We start from the raw sequence: 22590 nt of genomic DNA on the forward strand, positions 1-22590 counted from the left end.
TGGCAGTGGTCCTGATAGAACTGAACAGATAGCAGCTGTAGAAACCCTAAGAATTTCTGCTCATAATTTTGAATGTACTATAACTGATATGTTTTGCATATGTAAAGATGTCAATACAAGGCACTATATCAGTTCAGTTCTACATGAAGTGAGATGGTTAAGCATTAGGTGATACCAAACTTACAAGTCTAAAACAAAGACTGGAAGTAAGGGGTCTCTTCATTTTGGCAGTGCTGAGAAAGAATTAGTTAAAATTGGTTTGTAAAATAAGTCTTGATATCAGTACTTTATATACTTAAGGAAAAGGTAAACCATGTCAAATAAGAGGAAAATATTGAATATATTTTAATATATTTAATAAACAATAATATTGATAAGATAAAGACCATAAGACAAAGGAGCAGAAGTTGGCCATTCGGCCCATCAAGTCTGCTCTGCCATTTTATCATGAGCTGATCCATTCTCCTATTTAGTCCCACTCCCCCGCCTTCTCACCATAACCTTTGATGCCCTGGCTACTCGGATACCTATCAATCTCTGCCGTTAAATACACCCAATGACTTGTCCTCACTACTGCCATGGCAACAAATTCCATAGATTCACCACCCTCCGGCTAAAAAAATTTCTTCGCATTTCTGTTCTGAATGGGTGCCCTTCAATCCTTTAAGTCATGACCTTCATACTAGACTCCCCCATCATGGGAAACAACTTTGCCATATCCACTCTGTCCATGCCTTTCAACATTCGAAATGTTTCTATGAGGTCTCCCCTCATTCTTCTAAACTCCAAGGAATACAATCCAAGAACGGACAAACATTCCTCATATGTTAACCCTCTCATTCCTGGAATCATTCTAGTGAATCTTCTCTGTACCCTTTCCAACGTCAGCACATCCTTTCTTAAATAAGACCAAAACTGCCGACAATACTCCAAGTGAGGTCTTACCAGCTCCTTATAGAGCCTCAACATCACATCCCTGCTCCTATACTCTATTGAATGCCAACATTGCATTCGCCTTCTTCACCACCGACTCAACCTGGAGATTAACCTTAAGGGTATCCTGTACGAGGACTCCCAAGTCCCGTTGCATCTCAGAAGTAAAGTATAGGAAGAAAACCGATTAGTATTTTTTTAAGAGTGTTGCATCCTGTCAGGGGCCCCATGTAACCTTGTAGTACTCTGCCCTTAATTAATGGAGGAATGGTGTATTTTAGCATACTTCTCACATAAAGTCCAAATGATATTTTTTCATGGGCTTTGGTATTCAAAATAAATCAAGGCTTTTTATTGAAAGGATAATATATAACTGGAGGCTGCTTGGCACAATGTGCTTATGCTGATGATTTGGTCGGTCATCTTTAATTATCTAACTCTCTTCCTTCAGGACTCTGTAAATCTCTTCCCTGTAAGTGTTTATGCATTTCTAATTTGAATATTATTTTTCAGTCTGCTACCCAATCTGTCAGTGCAGTCTATGCCACAAGTCTTTGTAGAGGAAAATGCTCCTACAGTTTCCTGCTTTCAAATCTCTTAGTATCTCTTCTTTCAGTTAGTCCTGATGAAGGGTCTCGGCCCGAAACGTCAACTGTACCTCTTCCTATAAATGCTGCCTGGCCTGCTGCGTTCACCAGCAATGTTTATGTGTGTTGCTCCTACAATTTTCTGCTTTGTAACTGGGAAAGAATTTCTCTGTTTTTAGGCTTCAGGATTTTTGGATACCTTGATCAAATCCTTTTTAACCCTTGTTTTAAATGGGGAAATAGCCCCCGTTTCTGAATATCCATCAGATAATGGAACTTTTCTTGATAAAATTGTCAATATCCTTCCTAAGGTGTAAGACCAGAACTAGCACCTTATTTCAACTGAGCCTAAATAGGTTTTATAAAGCTTTGGCATGCCTTCCTTAGTTATATATTTTCTAACAATAAAATGTTGGATCCCATAACTTCTCTTTCACAATTTTCTCATTGGACCTGCCATGTTCAAAGATTTGTGTACTGTACTCACTCCTCCAAGCTTGTTTCTACTCAGTTTTTAAATTCTCATTCAACACAAAAACAAAATCCATGCAAAAGTTCACCTAATTTACGAGCCTATGTTGCAGTTGGTGCCCTTCATCATGCATGCTTATTCTGTCTAAGGTTGTCCATCAGATTCTTTACTGGTAGAAATTAATTTAAAATATGATATTTTCATTGTTTATTATTTTTTTTAAACTTGGACATGCAGAATCTTTTGTCATTACTTAGCCATGAGCATCTTTTGCTTATGGACAATCATACATGCAGAGTTTTAAGGAGTTTGAAGGGAACAAATTCTTGGACATTTAAAATGATCAAATGTTTATCGCAGAATTTAAGACATTCATTACTCTTATTTGTGTACTACATTTAATGTAATAAAATAATGTAACGTAGTTCATAAGAGACATTATCAAAATCTTGTATTGAACTGAGCCATATTCCTGGAGTAGTTGCAAAAGGGTTGATCAAGGGATGTTTTAGGCAATATCTTAGAGAAGATCAGAGTGGAGAATCATAGATTTAAGGTCCAGTGCTTAGCACTTTGAACTGATACTCAATAGGCTAGAATCAGAACCAGGAGGGAAATAGGACTAGAGGAGATTCTAGACAGGCTTGAGGTTACTGAAACTTGAAAAGAAAACTGTGATTAATGAATCCCATGCCAACTCTTCATGAATTAGCCAGTTTAAATTAATAGTCTCTAATAGTTATCTGTGATTTTTTTTTGTCTTAGTATTTTAATTATTTGTACACCTACAAGATGCCAGGAGATATTAAAAATTGGGTGGATGATCACATGAACTGTGAGGATATTGCTATGAACTTCTTGGTAGCCAACATGACGGGAAAAGCTCCAATTAAGGTCAGTTGCTGAAAGGCCAACGATATGAAATCACTAAAAGGTATTAAACTCACCTCTTCATAAAAAGTGTGTTCAATTTAAAATAAGTTTGCTTTAAAGTATTCAAGAAGCTGAGAATGTAAACTTAAATCACAGAATGCTTTCAGCATCAAAGAAAGCCACTTGACCTATTTAATTCATACTGACTTTATAGAAGAACAGCTAGTCCAATTACTCTTGCACCTTCTCCCCATAGCTCTGCAATTTTTATTTTATCCAGATCTGATTGGAATGTTACAGTCGAATCTGTCTCCACTACTTCTCCTCATTTTCTATGGTGTGAAATAAAAATCCTTGTCACTTTTTGTCTTGTATTTCCTTTTGTAAGCTTTCAAGCAACAATTTTTATAGTCTTTAATGTTTGTTAAAAACAACCTTGAAAAGGTACTAGCGTTGTGAAGTTTATATAAGGAGCTTTGTGAATTAAAAGAAATGGGAAAAGCCACATGGGTGTTATAAACTTTGTCACCTTTAGAATCTCAAAATATTCGTAGAATCTGTCAGTCAACTTAATAAGAAAACAGGCATAGGTTATGAGGCAATATCAAAGAAGGGGAAGCAACATTTCATCACCTTGTGATCATAGGGAGACCAGTGCTTGTATAAGGCGCCTGGAAGTGTGAAAACAATCATTAAGTGGATTTTAAATGGGTTGTTGTCACACACTTTCAATGAATGTGAAAGCATTCTAGTAATTTTATTGATCTCTTGTGAATTGAAATATGCCATAGTGAGCCAGATGGAACTTGAGCAAACTGTTCTGAAAGGATGGTGCTCTCACATTACACTGCAAGCGTGCTTGAACATCTAGCTGGATTAAACGTGCCATTAATATTGTTGGAATTATTGTGACATGCAGGTAACCCCACGTAAAAAGTTCAAGTGCCCGGAGTGCACTGCAATTGATGGACTGTCACTGGACCAGACCCATATGGTGGAACGGTAAGTGCTCCATTCCTTGCATGTATTTAACAGCTTGAGACTGCCATTTCAGAAGAGCCCAAGAAAAACATGCATGACTGGTTCCAGATTTATAGCCCTGTCAGAAAATGTTAGTCACTGCCTTGTGCAGCAGTGAAAATTCTGCACTGTGTACTTAAATCATTGATATAGGAATCATTTAAATCTGTTTGTATTTGAACACAATGGGCTCCTAAATTTCAAACTCTTTATTCATAATTTAGATGGGTAGATATTTAGATATTCAGAACTTATTGCAAAAGGACTTGTATATTTTGTTTAAAATTGAATTGTCAGAATCATATTAAAGGGAGAGTCCACTTTTATTTTTGGGTTTTTATATGTGTCTCTTACAATCTATGCCTGGCTGAGACAGACATAACAGTTAATGCATTTTGTATCTCTATATTTCACTGTTTAGTTTTGCTATAAGCCCTAACTATGAAATAATTGAAGACCTCAAATTTTTTAATTTACTTGTGAGTTTGTGAGCATTTGCTTTATTAGAGCTTCTTATAAACATTAGTGTTGCTGTGCTTTTCTTAGTTTTTAACTCTGCATAAAGAGCTTAAGGGATGATTTCCCAGTTTTATTAGTATTGCTATCAGCTTTGTAATGACCTCTGGTTGTGCAGATGTTTTTCTGACAGTGCTTTATTAGATATCATTAAGTACATATTTAACACCATGGGAATATAATTGCAGGTCAGAATGCATCAATAAATTTGCATCTGTGTTTGGGATCATGCCACTGAAAGTAGTGGAGCATCGAGCAGACCCTGTCTTGTACAAGGATGACTTTCCTGAGAAGTTGAAGAGTTTTCCTAATATTGGCAGCTTATAAAATGGAAATCATCAAAATCTTGGCCACATTAACAGCAGCTTTGTGACACAAGGTGCTTTAATAAGGTCTGACTGCTGTATGTTTTGAAACCAGGCGATCAGGAATTTAAAGTTATCTCCTGCTGTAATAGCATTTACAAACTACAGATCAACATTTGATGTATTTTTAAAATGATGGATGTTGATGAATTTACATTAGATTGACATGGCAGAAAAGATTCTGTTTTTAAATTAAAAGTGTATTTTATATTTTGATGACTAGCGAAGAACAAAACCCAAGTTTACTCACAATGCATTTTGACTATGCAGTTGCTTTTTAATTATTATAACACAATATTGCTGGTTCGGGCATTAAAATATTTGTCGAACTGTTCTCAAACTCGTTTGTGTTGATCATGTTACTGACAAGTTCCATTTTAACATCGTTGCAGGCATAACACTAGAAGCTTACTGTGCCCTTGATTAGCTATTCATAATGTATAGTTCAAAGTAATATTTCAAATGAACTTGCCTTTGTAGAAATATGACATCTTTTTAGGTTGGTCATGTTGAACTGTCTAGAATAGCCACTTATCTTGAAGTCTATATTTGAACTGTAGAATTTAATATACAAACAATGATGCTGAAAGAGGCTGATCTTGACAAGAAAGGCAGGGAAACAGATAGCTGGCATTGGGAGGCATTGATGTCCTGAGAAGGCCCTGTAATGTACAAGGATGACTTCCCAGAGAAGATGAAGAGTTTCCCCAATATTTACAGTGTACTGGTGAATAGAGAGAAAGAGAACACTTAAGATTGGTGCTTAAGTATCAGATCACCATCCAGAAAACCTTGTTGGCATATCCAGGCTGTTAGACTTTGAGTTAAGGGTATGATTGATGCTTCCTTTCTACATTATTTCACACTAAACAAGCCCGATATCCTTCTAGTAATTACAGGAATTGAGTGTCTACACCACCTCTGCAGTCAAATTCCTGCAGGAATCATTGCCTTGAGGTGGGGAAATATACTGGATATATTTTTTAAAAAAACAGTTTTGTTGAACAATGTTTATACAATAAAGATGCACTGATAGTTAAGATTTCAACCAAAATCTTGCAATTCTATATGTAAGGGTGATGCATGACTGGTTCCTATCCAGATGCAAAAGAATTAGGAACTTACAAGAATCCTAGGAATTCCATGTAAAATGCTTCTCCTTGCTACTGGTATTAATAAGTTGGTGGTCTTGAAGTTGTTCATTAGGCAGTGCATAAGATTATTGCAGAGTGAATCCAGCAGCACACTCAAAAGCATTGTATTAGAACTCATGATTTATATTACACTCTGTCATTCATCAAATGAGGGATTTGGCAACTTCTAGAGTTCCATTGATTCATTTGATGTAATCAAATCTTCCTGAGATAATACAGGCACCTAGCTGCTTTAAACTGGTGCAGCGTTTTGCACATTTGTTTCCTTCCAAAGGGCTGCCTGTTGAACAACAGTCTGCTTAGATATATTTAATTGATGCCAGTTATAGCTATCATTGAGAGAAACCAAGTATGTTCCTGATTTGTGGAGCCATTTATACTGAAATATTTTCCAACAGCTGCCATATTCAATTTTAACATCACAAAATCCTGTCCCAGTTATCTTCTCTGCAATAGTTTCTTTGCTGTGATCCAGCTATTAAGCCATAAGTTTTATTTTCCTTGTTTATTGTGACCTGTTGATGCATAATATCAATACTTTGATAATCATAATACTTTGGCAATGATTAATGAATTGAAAATAATGTCAAAACAATACCATCAGTACCATGAATTACAAGGGCCAAAATATAGATATTTTGCATACTGTCTGTGTAAATGTTATTCCTAGATCAGGTAACTTTAGTTGGTGATGCTATCCCACTGTCAGTGATTAGCATTAATACACCTGCATTATGAGTTTATAATAAATCTATTTTCTGACAGTGCAAGAGGAATTAATGGTGTCTGCTAAAATTTACCAGTGAATTTTAAAACATTTTGGTAAATCTTACTCAGTTACATCCTTTGCAGTAGAGAAAAAAGAACTTGTATTTATGAATCTCCTCACATCAGTGTACTTAAATACAGAAATTATTTTTGAGCTAAAGTGATATATAATCAAAAGCAGCTCCCATTTTCCACTACCTAACTTTCAATGTGCTTTAGATGGATAGGTACGTGGATGGGAGAGGCATAGAGGGCTATGGTCTGGGTTCAGATAGATGAGGCTAGGCAGAAGACCAGGCCAGCAGAGACTAGATGACCCAAAGGGCTGCAGTGCTCTATGACTAGTTGAAGGTGAAATGTTGACTAGGAGATGCAAATATTTACTAAGTTGCTGCTGTTGTTTACAGGTTTTGTGATGACAAATCTACTTTCACTTGTAGGAATTAAACCCAGAATGTTAGTGAAAATTGCCTTTTTCTTACCAAATGTAAATTGTTAGAATCTGGTTTTAAGTGGGTTTTTTTGTGTCACGAAAATCAACTTGAACTGTATTTGACCATCGTTGTTTCTCTCTCTGAAGTCTATTAAACAACTATAGCAGCTTTTCAGTGAAATTTTTCACAGCACATATAAATTCATACTTTGGTTTACATCCTTGGAATACCCTTATTTATCTGACTGATGGATTATATCACAAAGACAAGGAAACTATAGAATCCCAACTCCAGGTACTGTATACACATTCAATCCATATCAGTAGTTAATATATATGCTGTATATTGCTACACTTTAAATGATACAATAGGTTACCAATTAGTATACCACAATTTGTTGCAGTTTAATTTTGTTTAATATTTACTGATTTTTATCCCACATCAGATTGCATTTGATCCAGACAATATAAAGGAATATCAGCCAGGGCTCCCAGTCCTTCTGATTTCTGCTTGAAAGAGTATTTGTGGAATTTTCAGTGAAGCATACCCTGTTTCAATAGTCTTTTGGCTCTCAGCCATATTTAAACATAAAAAGCTGATAGTTAGCTCTTGTTTTGAAAGCCAGTTGGTACAAGTAAGAGTTGACATCTTAAGGCTAGAAAGGAAAAGGAGTTCTAAATACTAGAAGATTATGTATTAATGGAAAGAATATCAAATTTTGAATTAGTATGGTATCTAGATATCTTATTAAAAACAGATGTCTAAACTTTTGCAGCAAATTCATTGCATATCTAAATTATGGCCTTAAGTGTTTAAAATATCACAATGTTAAAAGTATGCAACGTTCGCCATTTAAAACCAGAGTTGCTAACTAGAAAACTAGTGTTTGTGAACTTAATAGGTATAAGGCAGGGTGACACAGCTCCAATGCTAGAGGCATTGACTCAAACAAATATAAGGGAAATGTACCACTGATAACATTTCTCACTATTTAAAAACATAGCATACCATTTTCGGATGCAATTGTGGAGGGATTAAAAAAAAATAGGCTTTTGTTAGAAATAAACTAAGGTTGGTCTATTGGCCCTTCTCTTCTGATCTAATAGGTGAAGAATTGATGTAATCCCATGTTCAGATAGAAATATTAATGAGGTTACCAATGTGGAATGTGCAACTGGTCCTGCCACTTGCCAGGAATGGTAAACTTGGGAGGCTGTAGAATGTTCTCCTGTGTCATGAAAGCAAACAAAGTCAACTCATGAATATTTTTGTTCAATAAGAAGATGTGGACGACAATAATCAAGGGGCTTATTAACTATTTACACACTCTATCATATATTAGATGCTCTTCTTTGAAATTGAATGAATGTATTAAGAGCTTGAACCTCGTAAAGTCCTAAAATTATGCATTGAATCTCCACAACTATAAACTATTCATTGGCATTGTTGATCTTTCTCTAAGGTTTGTATAATCATAAATGATAAAATTATTTCCTATATTGTCCCCTGTTCTTTGAGTTTGTATTTTATTACTTATTTTTTGTCAAGTGTCATTGTGATTTTATTGTACTTAATTACTTGTGATTCTTCTCTGTACACAATAAATTACTGATGTCTGTTTCACAGACAATAGAACTGTCTAATATTCTTTGGGTGAACAGCTGTGAATCATTTAAATAAATTGATTTGCTATTACCATCGGTTATTGTTAGTCCTGTGATAAGTACACCAGCTAATAAATGCATTTAACAAAATTAACAAGGCGGTAACAAATTTAATGTCTTCTCTTATCCATTGGTAGGATGTGGGCATCACTGGTAAGGCTAGCCTTTATTACACATCTCTAATTATTCCAATAGACAGCTGCCGCTACAGTGTAAAACGTGGTGAAAGTGCTCCTGTAATGCAGTGATGTTGGGAGATCCAGGATTTTGACCAATGGACAATGATGAAACAGCAATGTAGTTAATTGTTGAGATAATATGATTCTTTGAGCAACTACAAGGCGTTGGTAATCTTCTCATCCCATTGCTCATCTTGTCCTTATGTTTGGTGAAAGTTGGTAGATGCTATCAGAAAAGCCTTGATGAGTAGTTGGATTGTTTTTGGAGATGATGCGCCTTGCAGTAATGATGATGATAGCATCCATCTATCTCACAGGACAATGGAAATACAGTGTGCGCTGTGGGTCAGTCAGTTCTGTCGCTGCAAACAGCAGCACTGGAGTGACCTCTCCAGGGCATAAGCCTGAGGGGAAAGTATGGAGATCTTGGGATGCTCAGTCGTCAAGATACCCCTCTCAGCCTCACCAGTGCAGTCCAAAGGAAAGCGAAACAATATATTTGGCAACACACACAAAAAATGCTGGTGAACGCAGCAGGCCAAGCAGCATTTATAGGAAGAGGTACAGTCAACATTTCAGGCCGAGACCCTTCGTCAGGCCTGTCAGGCCTGCCTGGCCTGCTGCGTTCACCAGCACTTTTTGTGTGTTTTGCTTGAAATTCCAGCACCTGCAGATTTCCTCGTGTTTGCAATGTATTTGGCATCAGCTTTGATGCAGGAAGAATGTTCAGTGATGTCCAGCCACCTTAGGAGCTCCATTTCGGATTTTCTGTCTGGGTTTACTCCCATAGCCTTCAGCCCTTCCGAGGCTGCCCACAAGGCAGTGGGGCTATTTCCTCATAGCTGGGGATTGCAGTAACGGTCTGCCAGTAATAGAAACATAGAAAACCTACAGCAAAATACAGGCCCTTCGGTCCACAATGCTGTGCCAAACATGTACTTACTTCAGAAATTACCCACGGTTACCCATAGTCCTCTATTTTTCTAAGCTCCATATACCTATCCAGGAGTCTCTTTAAAAAGACCCTATCATATCTGCCTCCACCACCGTCGCTGGCAGCCTATTCCACACTTTCACCATTTTCTGCGTTTAAAAAAAAAATAAAATAAAAACACAACAACAACAATTTACCCCTGACATCTCCTCTGTACCTACTTCCAAGCACCTTAAAACTGTGCCCTCTCGTATTAGCCATTTCAGCCCTGGGAAAAAGCCACTGACTATCCACACGATCAATGTCTCTCATCATCTTATACACCTCTATCAGGTCACCTCTCATTCCCCGCCGCTCCAAGGAGAAAAGGCGGAGTTCACTCAACCTATGCTCATAAGGCATGCTCCCCAATCCAGGCAACATCCTCATAAATCTCCTCTGCACCCCTTCTATAGTTTCCACATCTTTTCTGTAGTGAGGTGACCAGAGCTGAGGACAGTACTCCAGGTGCGGTCTGGCCAGTGTCCTATATAGCTGTAACATTACCTCTTGACTCTTAAACTCAATCCCAAAGTTGATGAAGGACAATGCACCATATGCTGCCTTAACCACAGAGTCAACCTGCGCCAGCTTTGAGTATCCTATGGACTCGGACCCCAAGATCCCTCTGATCCTCCACACTGCCAAGAGTCTTACCTTGAATACTATATTCTGCCATCCAATTTGACTTACCAAGATGAACCACCTCACACTTATCTGGGTTGAACTCCATCCGCCACATCTCAGCCCAGTTTTGCATCCTGTCAGTCCCACAGTAACCTCTGACAGCCCTCCACACTATCCACAATACCCCCAACCTTTGTGTCATCAGCAAATTTACTAACCTATCCCTGCACTTCCTCATCCAAGTCATTTATAAAAATCACAAAGAGAAGGGGTCCCAGAATAGATCCCTGAGGCACCTATTCTGGATTCATAAGGCAAGGTCCCCATGGATCCCATGCCTCCTTACTTTCTCAATAAGCCTCGCATGGGGTACCTTGTCAAATGTCTTGCTGAAATTCATATACACTACATCTACTGCTCGACCTTCCGAATCCATATACACTAAGTCTACTACTCTACCTTCATCTATGGATGATTCTGAAAGGTGAGGAATGGGTGCCAGTCAAATTGTTGCTTGAAGTTAGATACTTTCAAAAGAAATTGTGATATCAGTTTGTTTATAAAAGGTGAATGATAGACAATTGCATTTAATTCTTGTGTATTTTTTTGCCAAATTTGAATCACTATTACATTAATTATTGGACATCAATTCTTTCAATTTTTTTTTAAGTGAAGAAAAGTTAAAGAAATATTAGTAGATGGTAGTTTCTATATTTAACTTTCTTTGGAGATGGCCTGTTTTTATAAATTGACTGCATTCAGTGTTACCTTTGTAAATCCCCTGACACCTGTTGTTAACACAAGTTCTGTAATCCGCTGTATACTCTGTCAGCAGATCAGAAGGGCAATGTTGGTATTTTTGTCCAGTCCAATTAATGTGGGAACTTAGCTATCATTAACACATTTCAACACCATTCCTTGCTGGAAAAAAGACATTTCTTTTCAGTAGGAAAAAGACTTCTTTTTATTGGGTTATTGATTATACCTGTCACAACAACACACACCACCCTGACCCACTCTTACAGTTTCCTAAGAAATTACATATGCAAAACATGGTTCCAAGTGCAATAACTTATTCATAAACCAATATAACACAGGCAAATTATGAGTTTGCTAAATTCTCACAGTAATGATAAACACTACTTCGGATGCAGTAACACTTTTTATTGAATGTAATCTAACTGCACCCTTTGCTACTATTATATTTAAAACAAGGCAATTAAAGCTAAAGGAGTTTACAAGGTTAAAATATTTTACAACAAATTATAACAGTAATAGTCTCAAGACTTTATTTCAGCAAAAGTACACAACACACCCAAACAGATATATTACTCTGAACTTCAACCTTCTGCTTCAGTAGTATAAGTAATAGCAATGGGCGTGAATGTTGCAAAAGATAATTACATTTAAAACTATAACATTTCACTTTTGGTATATTAGCACAGTACACAATAAAACATTTTTGTTTATTTGTAAGACGTTTTCTTGTCTTTTGTTTTTAAATTGTGTAAACTTTGCAAGATCTTAAACTACTGTTTCTACTATAGGTCAGTGCCTAGGACTAGTCACATAGGGTTTTTTTAATGTTTACAAATCAAGTAAATGTTCTTTTTGCAGAATTAGCAATTTAACAAATAATTTGAACTTGATATCCAGTTGGTTTTATTTTCTATCAAAATGAAACAAACTTGTATCTAAAGAAGTCACGGCCAATATACTGTAAGGACTCCTAGCCTAAATGGAACTTAGACCTATATGGCAAGATGGAAATCTTTTGCAATTTGTAAACTATTTCTTAAAGTTCAATTAGAATAATATGATATACTTAATAAGAATTACAAATTGTAAAGGATTTCAGAATCTAATAATTAGTTTAGTTCATTCAATATAGAATAAACAATATTTCCCACTTTGTGATTCAGTGGTTGTTCTGTTTGAATGGTTTATCTTGTTAAGGTCTTATCAGAATAGTTAAGCAGGAGAATCATTTTAATTGCTTGTCTCTATTTTATAAAATAGTCCTTCTACATGTGCTTCTGATTTCATACTCACCATGAATGTACTTAGATAAACTTCCTTCAAAAAGCTATTTCCTTTGAAATTTTTAAAATTCTAATTGCAAAATTAATGTTTCTGTTATAGATACTTTTAGAAGCTTTAGGATATCACTTTCAAATGAAACTGTCTGAATAGTTTACAGGGTAGCTCTTGTACAGCAAAAGGTAAAATATAAATATTTCTAAATAGAAGTAAACCTCCTTTCTAATCCTACCAACCTATAATAGGAAAAGTGCTGCATATAAATCTCCATGTTCTCTTATGTCTTTAGTCCAGCATAGTGTATTATTTTCAGTGTTTGAATATGAACATTAAGTCAATCATGTAGCCCAAGATATTGCAGCACTGTGCTCCTTGGCTTTCATTCTTAGGGCTGCAATGCTGGATGACTTTCGATCTGGTTCATTACTGATGTCAAATGTGTTAATAGCGGCCCCAAGCCCAGCGGTGCCAAAGAGACCACCCATATGTGCCTGTCCCACATGGCTGCCAGGGGCAGAAACACCCAGGAAGTCGGATACCCCAGCTGGAGCATGTGCGTGTGCATGTGGGGACATGCAAGATGTTACTGTTTCACAGGGCACAACACAGGCTGGCACTGGAGAGGAGGCACCATTGTTACCAATCCAAGATGGATTTTGAATCTGAAAGGGAAATGAACAGACCAAGTGTTAATTTGAATATTACATAAGTATTTTAATAATTATTTTGATTTTTGAATTTAATTTCATTTGTCAAGATCTTATTGGTATGAATGTTTGTGTAATATTTTGACAACAAAGGAGCAATTCACTGGTTAATATCTTAGTGTTCAAAAATGCTGAATCCTTCTGAGCTTTTAACATTGTTTTGAAGGACAGGTGATGTCCTAAATATACAGCTTGTAGTCTGCAATAAGAGATCAGATGCCACTCTATCTCTCAAATAACCCTACCAACAAAGACTCAGCAGACCTCATAGCCTGGATATCTGTTTTGCAGATGTGGATCTGGTACTTCTGTAGCTTTTGTCATGTCCAGAGAGAGTGATAATATTAGGGCGAATAAGATGACAATCTGACTGAAGAATTCTGATAGTCATCAAAGAAATAAGTAAAAAGTTATAATTTTTATCTTTTAATGCATTTTGATCAGAAGCTGATAAAGACTGCCAATGTAATATAATCTTAAATGATATAAAGTTAATGGAAAATCATTAAAGTAGACAAAAAATTCAAATCCATTATTCTGAAAGGAGTAGATTTCATGCAGAAAATTAGTTTTTCTGGGCTGGGTAGTTCTGCCAACAGTAGCTTAGTTTAAACTCTGCAATATTTCATTCAACTTGATCACCTTTTTCGGTGGTTACTGCAACGTCAACTTGCTGACTGCAATATTCACTGACTCAACAACGTACCCTGAAGTAACAAGTTACTACTGACAGTAAATACTCTAATTATGCATTAAATTGCGTATGTGCAAATGCCTGAAGTTTTTCAATTTGGCAGAATAATAATTGCCTTCATTTCACTTTCTTCAGTACTTGGTCAGTATAATGGAGCATGTTGTTTCTTTCTACCCCAATTCTGCAACAGTGACTGGTCATATTACTTAATTGACTGTAAAGCACTTTGAAATGTTTTAAAACAAATGTGAAAGGACTATATAAATACAAGCTTCTATGTTAATTAATGTTTCGTAACCTGTACCAGTTTGTGTTTTATTAAATATTATTACATAATGTCAAATCGTTATAATTTATAGAAATTTCTTAAGAGAAACTAGCAGAGAAGAGTGCTATTTTTTCATAATCTTGTCTAGTTTCATTTTATGGCCCAAGAGTTAAGTGATACTGCTATAAACCCCTATGTAATTTAGCTTTCCTGAACAAAAGGTTGTGGACTTTATGAACAGAAATTTGCTTTGGTATTCTAATCAGAAAAAAAAAAGCAGTTTGTATGTAATGAAGAAGAGGCAGTTACATGGGCAAATGTGCTGGTTTTATACAACAAGCTTTGGAAAATGCCGGTGTGGGTGACAAATTAGGAGTAAATCTATTCAGCTTCATGAGATCATTCATTTAATTAGATCATGGCTCTATCTTAATTCCCTTGCTTTCATTTTGGAGGCAAACCATAATAATTTAACGTTGTAACCTAGCTGTTCTAAATGTTTCTTTTAAACACTTCATTATTTAGTTAATGAATGTGTTTGAATTAATTATTTGGTCCTTTATAAATATTTAATTATTTAATCATTTTTAAAAAGATATCACGAGAGATTCTGCAGATGTTGGAAATCCAGAGGATCATACAAACATGGTGGAGGAGCTAAGCAGCTCAGGCATCATCTATGGAGAGGAATAAATAGTCAACATTTCGGACTGTGAGAGCCTTTATCACCATTGACACTCCCTACAGGTTTGAAAGGCCTAGATACAGAGCATGTGGAGAGGAGATTTCTATTAGTGGGAGAGTCTGAGACCAAAAGGGCCTCAGAGTAGAAGGAAAGCCCTGTAGAACAGGAATGGAGAGGAATTTCTTAAGCCAGAGGAGGTGTATCTCTGGAATTAATTGCTACCGTTGTCTACGGAGGCCGAGCCATTGGGTATTTTTAAAGCAGAAGTTGATTGGTTCTTGATTATTAAGGGCATCAAAGGTTACAGGGTGGATGCAGGAGAATGGGGTTGAGAGGGAAAATAGATCAGCCATCATTGAATGGTGGAGAAAATGGGCTGAATGGCCTTGAGAGGTATGTGAACTTAAAGTTGTAAGCTTTGGTACATGTTCATAAAAGGTCAAGGAAAAGAAAATAAATACTTTACTCTCAGTAAGACTTTTGTTGCTGCACTGGGGTGGGAAGTTCAAGGGGGATATTAGAGGAAGGTTTTTTACTGACAGAGTGGTTGGTGTGTGGAATGCACTGCCTGAGTCAGTGGTGGAAGCAGATACATTAGTGAAATTTAAGAGACTGCTAGACAGGTATATGGAGGAATTTAAGGTGGGGGGTGTTATATGGGAGGCAGGGTTTAAGGGTCGGCACAACATTGTGGGCCGAAGGGCCTGTACTGTGCTGTACTATTCTACGTTCTATGTTCTAACGATGGCAAATATTTTATATCCGGCTTGTATTTGGTTTTGGGAGCTATGCACACAGCACTAGTTTTATCAGTAGGTCTACTCCTATAATTAGACTTGACCAAGTTCATCATTCAAAACAATGACTTACATGAATATGCATGAAGGAGCTGAACTACAATCAGTATTTACTATTATTATCACTGAATATCCAGTGTTCATTCACAAACAACAGAAAAAAGATGAGAACAAAGCCAATGGCAACTGGCCCAACCATTTACTATCCAAATACTGATGGTACACTAGCTCTGTGCAGATTTCAAAATGTATCATCCAACATCATATGTTTTCCCAGCTATCTAGATGGCACCAAGCTGGTACGAGACTTGTGAAAACAGTTCATTGCTCTTGAGTTGTAAAAGAATCAATCGCTGCTTCATTTGTCAATAAAGATAATTATAACATATCTTTGTATTATGAGCCCCATTTTCATAAGTATAGAATCAAGCATTGGCGCTGTATACCGCATGCAAACAAAATTTTTGCACATGCCATCTTTGCCACCCCTGGCTCTAAAGGTATTCTAAGATGCCTAATTTATTTCTCCTGTAAATCAACACCTATTGATAAATGCACAATGTGTGAGTTACTAGCAATTTAACCTGATGTGGAAGTATGTGAATTATTATATCTGCCCCTTGCAATCTGAACAAAAGGACTTTCTGTTAAGGCGAAGAGGAAAACGAAAGATCCAGCATGGGCATAGGCAATAGGATCTGGATACTGCTTGAAGACTAGAGATGTGGCTTCATTTGCAGTAATGTTTCTTTACTCAGATTGTCTATTTTGAAAGAAAAACACAAAATCTGGAAAAAATCAGTCAGTCAAGAAGCATCTGTAGAGACAGAACAATAAGGCAACAAGTTTTCTATTGCCCTGCCTTTTCCTATGCTATTAAGTTCAATGCATCACCAGGCTTGGTCTTCTGTGGAAAACCTGGCTTCCAGCATAGTGGTGTGATAGAGTTGAGCGTAGGGGCTATCTCATCATAGACAGCTTTCTACATTCTAAACACAAGTGAAAGCCAGTGAGGACCAGTTTACTAATGTCATTTTTATTATATCACAATCATTCAATATGAACCTTGTATATATGTGGGAGAAAAAGTTGTATTTTAAAAATTTGCATATGGGAAGTCTATTAATTCTGCACAGGCACAGGCTCAGGCCCATTGAACTCCATGAGGACAAAGCCATCTTGGTACACCATCATATTGGAAACCAAGATTGCAGCAGAGATATCATGATGTTGGTGCTGGCATAAGAACTGGCTCATTATTAGATTAGTGACCTTTTACCACAACCGGTCACAAGAAATGTCATCAACCTAAAATATTATCTGTTTTTTTTTTCCATTAATACTGTTGGAGAATTTCCAACATTCTCTGAATGCTGGAAACTCAAAATATCAACAGCATCTCAAATTAATGCTTCCAACATTCACCCCTAGTCCCAGTTTATTTCTATTGTTCTACATACTTTCATATACAACTTCCTTTCAAAAAATACAGCTTTTACCTCAATGATCATATGATCAGACTTTCCATATTACTCAATTGCAAATGCCCCTACTATTCAAGGAAAAGGTAAAGTAATGCCTGGTCAGTGAAGTTATCATCTGACCCGAATAAGAGCTGCCCAGAAGGATCCAGTAATCTATTGGGCATGGATTTTCTTCCCTGGCATTAGTTGCTGCTGTGTGTTGGTTGAAGATAACACTTGCTTCAGCAGCTCTGATATCAAGCTGTCTAAACACTCAACCACATTGAAGAAATTCCTATCTGCAAAAACCATGCGGGAAAAAAAGTACAACTTTAAGCTCGTATTTAAAGCACCGCACATTCAAAGTAAAGATTACAACAAATAAGATGAACATAGCATTTGATTTTGTTTAGGAGTAGAATAATAGTCTTTACTTAAATTCTTTACATTTGTACATGAAAGCCATTGTTTACAGAAAAAAAAACCTAGAAATTGTGGGTTAGCAATTGTTAATTCAAATGGACCTCCAACAAAAACAAGTTATCTTCAAACTATTTACAACAAGGCATGTTCATTCTAGCTGAAATAACAAGTCTCAAAGATTTCCTTTAAATCTAATTCTAAACCTTTAGAGAGAGGCTAAAGTACTGACAATGACATAAGTGGTTTCTGTATTAAACTGCATGTGGAAATACTCAAGTTGCTATCAGTTTCAGTGTTATGGTTACAAATGCTGATAACTGACCTTTCTACAGTAGTAAAACCCACAATTGTTTTAGTTTATTAGAATACACTCCACTGGTCATGGGGTCACCACCAAAGTAAATAAAATTATTTTATTAAAAATACTTATTAAAGCAAAAATTTTCATAGGTTATAAAATTGAAGTTTTACCAGAAATAATGCCTTCGTCATTATTGTTTAATAGTAGGGTCTGTAAAGGAACTGAGACTGAGGTAGAGCAGTAACACATTTTGGGTATGGTACACAAAGGAAAAAAAAAGGCATAGTCAGAAGTTGATTTCAACTGACTATGCCATATTTTTTCCCTGTGTGATCTTTGACCTTGGAGATATTAATTTGGTTAAGAAGAAAGTAAGGGTTAGTTACATTTCTTAGATGCTCTTCCTCTTAATTATACAGTACATTGCTGACTAAATGCAATATTCCCATTCTCTACAGTGGATGATAATCTCAAAGAGATTGACTTCACATAACTAATCAGTGAATTAATTTGTATATCAGTGAGGTAATTAAGTGTCGGCTTTGGGGCACCACCCAATCGACAGCCCGGGCCCCGGCAGCTGGAAGTGGCAGCAGAGCCTCCCCCATTACTTGACCCGACCCGGAGCACACGACGACGCGACCCACCAATCGATTCCCGTGGGATGCGTCCACCAACATTAAAGAGCTGACAACGACACACTGCATTGATGGAAACCTGGAAAGATGCACTACTTACCAAGGAAGCGTGGAGAAAGAGCTGGGCTGCTGGTCGGATTGAAGTTGAGGGGCTTCAGGGTCCCTGTGCCCACCATCCTACTAGCAAATGTGCAAGCAATATAGAATAAGGTGGATGATCTTAAAGGAGGACTCACCTACTGCAGGGAGATGCAGAACTGCTGTGTATTCTGTTTCACTGAGACCTGGCTCTCCCCTGCCACCCCCAGCTGTGCCATCCGACCGGAGGGATTTTCGACCCATCGGATGGACCGCACGGCGTCATTGGGCAAGACGAGGGGAGATGGTGTCTGCCTACTGATCAACACTGCGTGGTGCTCAGACACAGTGGCACTGACAAGCTCCTGCAGCCCGGACCTGGAACACCTGTCGGTGATGTGTCATCCCTACTATCTGCCACGGGAATTCACCTCAGTCATACTGACAGCAGTCTACATTCCTCCCAGGCAGATGTGGAGTGTGCTCTGAACATACTGTATGCCAACATCAGTGAACTTGAGACCAGGTATCCGGAGGCTTTGCTCATTACAGCCGGGGACTTTAACCAGGCCAACCTCAGAAAGGCACTGCCAAAGTTATACCAACATGTCTTTTGCCCCACTAGAGGCCCGAATATACTTGACCACTGGTACACAGCAGTTAAGGATGCCTACTGTTCCGTCCCACAACCTCACTTCTGAAAATCAGACCATCAGGCCGTACTCCTCTTCTCGGCTTACAAACAGAAACTGAAGCAGGAGGTCACGGTGTCAAAAGTGGTGTCACGTTGGACGGGGGAAACAAATGAGGTCCTCCATGACTGCTTTGAATAGGTGGACTGGTTAGTATTCAAGGTCTCGGCAACTAACCTCGATGAGTATGCCTCAGCTGTCACGGACTTTATTTGGAAATGCACGGAGGACTGTGTCTCTCAAGACGATCCAGGTATTCCCTAACTGGAAACCTTGGATGAATTATGAGGTCAAATCCCTTTTAAATGCTAGAGCTGCAGCTTTAGGTCCGGGGATACCAGTCACTACACGGAATCCAGGCGTGAACTCTGGAAAGCCATTAAGGGTGCCAAGAGGCAATATCGAGCCAAGTTGGAAGCCCAGGCTAACCAAAAGGATGTCAGTAGACTATGGCAGGGTCTAAATGAAATCACTGGGCACAAAGAAAAGGCTGGGAATATCAATAACTGTGGCGCTTCTCTTCCTGACAAACTTAATGTATTCTACGCAAGATTCAAACAGAAGAGGAGCATCCCGCTCCCTCTGGATGAACCGGACCTGGTGGTATCGAGATTCATCGTCACCGAGGAGGACGTTAGAAGGGCCTTCCTGAAGATAAATCCAAGGAAGGCGACGGGCCCAGATGGCGTCCCAGGACGGGTTCTCCAGGCCTGTGCAAGCGAGCTAGCTGGAGTGTTTGCTGACATCTTCAGCTGCTCCTTGCTTCAGTCTAAAATCCCCTTGTGTTTTAAGAAGGTCTACATTCCTCCTTAGAACACTTGGAGAATAAAGACGCATATGTAAGGCTCCTTTTCATTGACTACAGCTCTGCCTTTAATACCATCATTCCAGATAAACTGATTCCTAAGCTCCAGAACCTGGGCCTTAGCACTCAGATCTGCAGCTGGATCTTCAACTTCCTCACAGACAGGACCCAGGCTGTAAAAATAGGGGACAAGCTCTCCTCTACAATCACTCTGAGCACTGGTGCCCCACGAGGCTGTGTACTCAGCCCCCTGCTGTACTCACTGTACACCCATGATTGTGTAGCCAAGTTTCCATTGAACCCAATATATAAGTTTGCTGATGACACAACAATTGTAGGCCGTATCTCGGGTAATGATGAGTTTGAGTACAGAGAGGAAATTAAGAACCTTGTGGCATGGTGCGAAGACAATAACTTATCCCTCAACATCAGCAAGATGAAGGAATTGGTTGTTGACTTCAGAAGGAGTAGCGGACCGTATGACCCAATTTACATCAGTGGTGTGCAAGTGGAACAGGTCAAAAGCTTTAACTTCCTCGGGGTCAGTATCACAAATGACTTGACTTGGTCCAACCAAGCAGAGTTCACTTCCAAGAAGGCCCACCAGCGCCTTTACTTCCTGAGAAAACTAAAGAAATTTGGCCTGTCCCCTAAAACTCTCACTACTTTTTATAGATGCACCGTAGAAAGCATTCTTCTAGGGTGCATCACAACCTGGTATGGAAGCTGTCCTGTCCAAGACCGAAAGAAGCTGCAGAAGATCATGAACACGACACAGCACATCACAAAAACCAATCTTCCATCCTTGGACTCACTTTACACCGCATGCTGTTGGAGCAGTGCTGCCAGGATAATGAAGGACACGACCCACCCAGCCAACACACTTTTCATCCCTCTTCCCTCCGGGAGAAGGCTCAGGAGCTTGAAGACTCGTACGGCCAGATTTGGGAACAGCTTCTTTCCAACTATGACAAGACTGCTGAACGGATCCTGACCTGGATCTGGGCCGTACCCTCCAAATATCCGGACCTGCCTCTCAGTTTTTTTGCACTACCTTACTTTCCATTTTTCTATTTTCTATTTATGATTTATAATTTAAATGTTTAATATTTACTAATTTTAACTATTTTTAATATTTAATATTTGTAATCCAGGGAGTGGGAAGTGCAAAATCAAATATCGCTGTGATGATTTACGTTCTAGTACCAATTGTTTGGCGACAATAAAGTAGAAAGTAAGTATAAGTAATAATGATGTTCAATAGGCTTCTCAACTTGTATAATAGAACTATTTCAAGCAATTTATTTTAAAACAATTTATTAAATGAATTAAGATGAGTATTCTGTAGACAAAGCATCAAGTCACCTTCTTAAGTGTCAGTCATGTGCTAAATTATAATGTATTTTATAATTATCTACCTCACTGGAAAAATAAAGTTCCTATAGACATTTTAATAGCATTTCCAATCAATCTCAGTTTAGACCATTTTACAATAAGGTAAGTTCATTGTACCTAAAATTCGTACCATTTTCCCTCAATCCTTGCATTTACTTAAATGCTGTCTTATATAAACATTCCCATTAAGGTCATTTTTATCTGTTTATTCAATTGAAATGATTTTAAACTTAATCTGAAAATATGGACCATATTTCCCTCTTTGATTCATTCCTTCTATAGCTTATCTTGCTTCAGACATCTAACTGGGATTTGCTGTTTAAATTCTGCACCCAAAATGTTGATGCCACTTTTAAAATAGCCTATGCTATCACCATGAGCATGTCAGACAGTCAACCTGCTCAAATAACTTGATAAAATAGTTGGCCCCTTAATCAAAATAAAAACTCTTTACTCTAACTCTGCTAACCCCAGACTCTGCTATCAACCAAGTCAATACACATCTTGGAAAAAGTTTAATTACTATGGGTTGATAGCTTCTAATGCATTAGATTGAACTGAGTGATATTTCTGACGGGCATCAAAGCCATTAACTGATTCCAAACAATTTTTTCTTCTGTCATTGGATGTCAAAATCTTAAATTGAAAAATTTTTAGTGAGGGAAATATGATTAAGAGAGATAATACCCTAAGAACACTATGAGAATGAATAAACAGTGGACGCATCAGGGTTGAAATCCTTCATCAGTCTCTTAATTATTCAGTTCCATAGATACTGCCTGACCCATTGAGAATATGTCTTGTTGTTTTATAGTAATATCTGAAGTGTCATGGAGTCTGACGTAGCATAGGAAAAAAGGTGCTTTGGCCCTCCAAATCCATACTGATTACCGAACATGCATTGACACAACTGTCATTATATTCACCCAAATTCCCGTTGACTCCACCACACACCCAGATTTCAATACTCCCCTGCATACACAAAGCAGTTTACATTGGCTAATTAATCTGTCAACTTGCTCAACTTTGGAATATTGAA

General features: G+C 37.7%; 2 protein-coding genes across 3 annotated transcripts in view; one reads left to right on the plus strand and one right to left on the minus strand.

The window, feature by feature from the left end:
• ext2 (exostosin glycosyltransferase 2) overlaps window positions 1-8883 on the plus strand; it is a 165667-nt gene extending 156784 nt beyond the window's left edge. The window contains exons 12-14 of one of the 2 annotated variants that reach the window (XM_063061769.1): window positions 2758-2886; window positions 3785-3867; window positions 4590-8882. In XM_063061769.1, the coding sequence (XP_062917839.1) occupies window positions 2758-2886; window positions 3785-3867; window positions 4590-4728 (351 nt within the window). In that variant the 3' untranslated portion in view covers window positions 4729-8882. Of the gene's footprint in view, window positions 1-2757; window positions 2887-3784; window positions 3868-4589 lie in introns of both variants that reach the window. The other variant, XM_063061770.1, reaches the window with a different exon arrangement.
• A 2601-nt stretch (window positions 8884-11484) lies between these two features.
• LOC134354252 (homeobox protein aristaless-like 4) overlaps window positions 11485-22590 on the minus strand; it is a 40698-nt gene continuing 29592 nt past the window's right edge. The window contains exon 4 of the mRNA XM_063063153.1: window positions 11485-13267. Coding sequence (XP_062919223.1) covers window positions 12944-13267 — 324 coding nt within the window. The 3' untranslated portion in view covers window positions 11485-12943. The remainder of the gene's footprint in view (window positions 13268-22590) is intronic.

This window comes from Mobula hypostoma, chromosome 11, assembly GCF_963921235.1.
Source record: "Mobula hypostoma chromosome 11, sMobHyp1.1, whole genome shotgun sequence".
NCBI classification, from domain to species: domain Eukaryota; kingdom Metazoa; phylum Chordata; class Chondrichthyes; order Myliobatiformes; family Myliobatidae; genus Mobula; species Mobula hypostoma.